Here is a 6,398-nt window from a genome sequence, read left to right as displayed (position 1 = left end):
GTGCTTGCATCCAGAGTACATAAGTACTGCAAATAGCAGAATAGTCACCCAGTGTGCTTGCATCCAGAGTACATAAGTACTGCTAGTTGTAGTCACCCAGTGTACTTGTATCCAGAGTAAACAAGTATTGCTAGCTAGAATCACCCAGTGTACTTATATCCAGAGTACACAAGTACTGCTAGCTATAGTCACCCAGTGTACTTATATCCAGAGTACACAAGTATTGCTAGCTAGAATCACCCAGTGTACTTGTATCCAGAGTACACAAGTACTGCTAACTATAGTCACCTAGTGTGCTTGCATCCAGAGTACACAAGTACTGCAAGTAGTAGAATAGTCACTTTGCATATTACACTTTAGTCTTAAACTATTAAAATCAAATATTCTGAGAAGTGTAAAAAACTTAAATAACTTTTATGAATATTTCTTATTGATCATAAATTTAAATCGTTTGTGTGCCAGATGTCTGCTAAAAGACACATTACAATTCACGGATAGATTGATAAAACAATGTTTAAAAATATAAAGTATAAACCATAGGTAACTTGTAGACAAATTATGGAAGTTCAGTGGTCTTTCCAGTGTTTCAAATGCATTGATACATATTTAAAAATGTGTTGCTTATCATATTAAAAAACAAATTCAGTTCCAGTTTTTTCTGACAAAAAACAAAACTTTAATTATAATGGCTGTTATACTTTTTAACTTAATCTCAACTGTTTTTATAATAACAGTGGTGTTGAACATATACTTTTCCAAGCAAAACTAAATGGTTATCCTCATTTAACAGAGCCATTACACAATTAGAGTTGACTGTTCAAACCTGTAGTAGCATAAGTAATAAAATATATATAATTTTTTAACACTTAAATAAAACAATTTTTTAAAACTAAATTTCTAGCTTCTTAAACAAAAAAAAACACCTAATAATCTTAGGATGTGAAAATTTTCTAAATATTGAGTTTTATGTTACTAATTTGAGTGTAATCTGGGTTTAAAGCAATCATCGGGTCAATTTTAAGAATAACCACAACTGTAACAGCATTAAATCACTATAACTGTGGACTTACATGTACAAAATGTAATGTTACATAAATACATAACACAAATATAAATTTTTTTTTCAAACTGACCTGGAGAGAGGTCAACATTCTTAGGTAGAATACACGTGGTTGGAACAATCTCTTCATGTTGTACTGGAACAAAAAAATTACAAAAACATGAAATAATGAAGTAAAATACTATACAAGCTTGATTTTGTTAGTCTTTGATTTTTATTATATATTTGGATAACTATATATATTATATAAGGAAAGACTGCTTAACTTTATCCAACACACGCAGCCATACTGTGATGCTGATAAACACATGTTCATTAACCCTTTCGAGACATGTCACAGGTGAAAGGCCATGTCATCTCATTTGTTGACTCACATTCAAAATTTTATTGATCTACTATTTCATGAATTTATGTCAATAAATTTGGTATCAAACTGTAGATTATAATTCAAATATTGGTATTATACATTACTCAATTTCTTAATTTAAAAGTAAATATTAAAACAACACAGATAAACATCGATTTTTGTATGTCACGTGGTATGTTGAATGCAGCACTGGTTCAAATTAGATGTTTGTGAAGTCAAAATACTAAGTCTATAGTTTTGACCAATTTCGAAACTCAAATTATCTATATTGACAAGCTAGAATATAAAATAAGAGCCTCAAACACAGTGGCACCCTGCCCACCTCTTTCCATTTTTGGAAAAGCTCCCTTATATACACTTACTTCTATAAACGACATGAATAACCAATCAGAAGCTTAGAATGTCTCCCTAGTGGCTTTCTTGGCCATTTTAATGGACTTGGCACCATTTCTTTCTTTTGAATCAATATTTCAATGAGGTAGGGGTGTGTCTTTAGCCTGCTCGAAATTCCATATTTTTTTAGACTAAAATACATTTTAGTTACTAAGCTTTATAAATTATAGTGGAATTCTATGGTATTAATGTAGTAATTTATGATTTTTTAGTTATTCAAATGTATATATAAAACCTAAAAGAAATTATTTTATTTCATATCCTCCATGTGCAAAATTTTTAAAGGCTTAGCAACCTACGTAAAGCAGCAACAGAGTACAAAGGTCGTAACTAAAAGAGATAATTGTTTGCTTTACTTCTTTATTTACTTTTCTATGTTTTAGGAAATATGTTAAAGAACTTATTTCAAAATAGCAATAATCTATATACATATATAATGTATAATAATTGATATTTGACTATTTTACAAAATACTAGTCTACTAAAACACAGCCAAGACAGGCCACTTAGTAAAGACTAAAGGTCAGTTTTATATTATTGGATACAGTAACATAAGTGCACGTGTGCCACATCATTGTAACTTCTGTAATGTTAGCCAGGCATGGCTGAAGGGTCAATATTTATTTCTTCACTTAAAACTCAGTCAGGTCAGAAACTCAGCATCACTTCATATTCATCTTGCCAATCCTCCTGTTAAAATGTGGACCTACATGATACTATTTAAGAAAATTATGTTAACCTAAAAATAACATGTGGCCAGTATTTGATTCAATACACAGTATTAAGCTTATTTTTATCATATTCATAATCCTGCAAATATTTTAAAATAATAGTTTTCAATTTTGATTAATTGATTTCACCTTTTTTAACATTAGAATTTGTTTCCCTTGAGTTGCATATTCTTAAATTTAAGTTTAAAAGCTGCATAAAACATACATTTAGTTTTAACAAGGTTTAGGATAGATCTTGTTATATGAAACTTCCTAATGATTTTTTAGATTCCAGCTTATTTTTCAAGAAGAAATATGTCACTGGCTTTGCAAAAGTTGGTATTAACCATAGCAAGTATCAAACTATCTCTTTCATTACTGGTATTCTCTCTCTCTAAAACAAAATCAATCACTCACTTTCAACTACTAAGTTGTATATAGCAGACACTGCAGAGCACACCCAAGTAAAATGATCCTGAAGACCTATCACAGCACATAAACTCTGATTCTTCAGAGCTTCATCAAGAGCTTCTAGTGCCATTTTCAGCTGTTCACCAGAAACCTTCTGACCTCTCTCTACCATCCACTGTATAACCTAAAACAGTAATGAAATCAAAAACATATGTCGATTATCTTCTCTTCTAATTCACATGGTATAATACAACATTTACACAAAATCCCAATCATTCTTTTCTTAAAGTTATGGTACATATTATTTTGTGGATGATAATATTTCTTAGATTAAGTTTAAAGATTTAAATCTTAACAAACAGAAATACAATTAAATTTTTCAACTCTACAGATGAATTAAGCTAGTGTACTGAATTCACCTGCATAAGTCAGCTTTAGAAAATTAAACTGGGAGAAATTAGTTAAAAACACATTTGTTCACAATCAGAAAATATTTCTGTACCTAAAAAACTGAAAATGTAAGATCAAAGATGTTTACTCCTGCTGTCTCATGCGAGAACAAATATTTATTTAAAACCAATTAATGAGTCTGATGATTAACCAATTAGCAAATTCCATTAATTGCTTAGTTTTAGTCAAATAAGAAATTAAATTTCTTGCTTTTATAGCTTGTCAATCTATAATCATTATCATATCAGAAGGAGGTAAGCTTCTGTTTTGTTCAGTTTTTAAGTGGGATGCTTTTTTGTGAATTGTTTAAGAGAGATTATAGTTTTTAAACCATAGTTCCAGATATTGAGTATATTGCCTTTTGTATAGTCATACCATCTTTCTAACAATAGAATGGTAGTATTTGTCCTTTCTTTTTCCTGTTTCCACCATGTACATGAAGATTATTACAATAACAACTGTTGCTTTATTTCCTATGGCAACTCCTTTGCACTGTTGGTATAACTTATCATCAAATTAAAGAAAGCATTAGAAAGAATAAAACTGAGGATTTCACTAATATTAAAGAGGTAAAATGTTCATTAGGTTGATTCTGCTATGAATGGATAAAATAAAATGAATCAATCATGTTGTCAATTCCTTTTGATATAAGGATAGATGGATATAAACCAACAAAACTGAGATTGAGAATAATAGTCAAACACTCTTCACTCCCAAACTACCTAATACGGCCACTTTCTAAAACTGATGGATTACTCTACTTTTCCCAAAAATAACTGAAAAAAGGTGTGTTTAAGCTGTGACAAAATAGTCAGACAATACAGTGGAAAAAAAAACTTATGAGCTAGAATGTAAAATACATAGAGAAATTTAAAGAGGAAAATAGAATGTTCACTACAAATCTGCTTCAGTGAATATGTCAACAGATTTACCAAATTTGAAGTTGCAAAATGTGTTCCATCTGATCAAAATCTATGCAAACATGGATATCTACCTAACAAAGAACCTATTATAAGGGGTGTTACAAAATGAATCACACTTTTTTCCCTGAAGTAATGACGAACTTGGTAGGTCCGTGAATATCATCACTCGTGAAAAAATGTCATTTCAATGTACTTTTGGGTGTATGACTCTTCAAATTTAACTTTTTTGCAAAAACTTTTGAATCACGGTGCTCATTAGAACTCAGGTCCGTGTCGCATGTGCTGCCTTCGGGATGGCTCAGAAACTAGTCGCAGACATGCAGAATTCAAGTCTTCCAATCAACAAATCGAAATGCCTGATTTGAAAAATCCGATTAATGCCTCAAAAGTTTCAGAATTGTTGAATTTGAAAGAGTGATCTGTGAAAAAGTGGTGGAATGTGGATTGGGAACTCTCCAGATTTAAATCCCACCGAAAATGTCAGACCTTCCATTCAACAATGCACAGAAAAAAAGTTGAAAACTTTGCCTGAATGCAAGAAACACAAACGTGAAATCTTGATTCGTGTTCTCACTGATGTGCTCACGGAGACAGCCACAAAAACAGACATGTTTGATGCATTGCTGAAATCTTTTGTAAATTGATTAAAACTCATGCGTGAGGACAATGGTGGCCTAATCAAGTGATATTGATAATTGGAATTGCGTTTTTGGTTGAATTAAAATCTTATTTTACTTTGTTATGCTCTCGGGAAAAAAAAAATGTGATTTATTTTGCAACACCCTTTATCAAAATTATAGCAAAAGCAAAGTGCTATAAAGAAAGACATTACAGTGAAGCTATCCTCATTAAAGGTAAAATGTCCTTAAATTAACATATAGAAGTTTTTTTGTGTTACTTTCATTTATGTGCAGTGGAGATACATTTTTTAAGAGTTAATATTTCATTTTTATCATACATAAAGTGCAGATATTAAAAGAGATGTAAAGAGACATTTTATCTATAGCCATTTCCATTTTCTAATTTTACCATTTTTTGCTAATGTACTTATTTTGTGTAATTTTTTTGAGAGAATATTATTTCCAGCTTAAGATATATGTCTTGTAATAATAAAAAGTAAGCTGCATGTGTTTCTACTAACATACACAGATATGTGAATGTTAATTCAAAAATTTTAAACTCTTTTTAAACGAGTCTTTGTACCAGATGTAAACAACTGAAAATGTGAGCTGATTTGAAGTATTATTACTAATAATTTCATTTAAGTGTAGAAAAGACCTATGACACTTGTCAATTTACTTAAAACAAAGCTTTAAATCCTTATGATAGCACTGATAAACAGATAGCACTTTTATGATTTTAAAAAGGAATCCTTGTATTCAGACTTCTATACAAAATTTGAACAGTAAATATCCGAGTATATTATATTTATAGTTGAATATTTTTTTTTTCACCTTTTACTAACAGTGCAAGTTTTGGCTTTTAAGAAAAAAAAAGAGCCAATAAGTCAGAAATGAAGCATATTTCCAATCAAACAGTATCTGTCCTTTGTGTACATATATATATCAATACACTACAATCAATTAAGCTAGAATATAAACATTTATAATCTGCTAGGCCAATTACACTTTGTTAGGTCTATCTTGGAGGGTGTGAATGAATTAATAGAATAGTCTATTAACTTGACTGACCACATGATCTTTTTGTACTCATTTAAAGTCTTTATAGATTTAATATTTCTAACTTTGAATATAGTGTGTATATCTTCACAAACTTCGGCACACTTTCAATAAACTTTATAACTTTTTCACATACAAAAAATCCTATTTTTTATTGAAGTATTTTTAATACACTGAAAAAAATTTTTCCACGAATATATATTGAATATTTATTTTGAATAGTGCGTGTCCAAAGTAATTTTCACATTAAGATTAAAAATAATTTTCTTCATCTCAAAAATCTCAAATTTCCTTTGTGTAATCCCTATAATCTCCTAAATACATTTCAAACATTTTTTTTTCACTAAAACTTTACATTTTATCTGTTATTTTCTTTACCCTATCTCTATATAAACTTGGTCAATT

General features: G+C 29.9%; 1 protein-coding gene across 1 annotated transcript in view; it reads right to left on the bottom strand.

Moving 5' to 3' along the window:
* Positions 1 to 6,398, bottom strand: part of LOC106458536 (huntingtin-like) — a 269,635-nt gene that overhangs the window by 79,625 nt on the left and 183,612 nt on the right. Inside the window, exons 39-40 of the mRNA XM_022384781.1 lie at positions 2,948 to 3,125; positions 1,134 to 1,196 (exon numbers count right to left, since the gene is read on the bottom strand). Of these exons, the coding sequence (XP_022240489.1) occupies positions 1,134 to 1,196; positions 2,948 to 3,125 (241 nt within the window). The remainder of the gene's footprint in view (positions 1 to 1,133; positions 1,197 to 2,947; positions 3,126 to 6,398) is intronic.

Source organism: Limulus polyphemus, unplaced genomic scaffold, assembly GCF_000517525.1.
Source record: "Limulus polyphemus unplaced genomic scaffold, Limulus_polyphemus-2.1.2 Scaffold482, whole genome shotgun sequence".
In the NCBI taxonomy this organism is placed as follows: Eukaryota; Metazoa; Arthropoda; class Merostomata; order Xiphosura; family Limulidae; genus Limulus; species Limulus polyphemus.
This window is presented reverse-complemented; position numbering and strand designations above follow the sequence as displayed.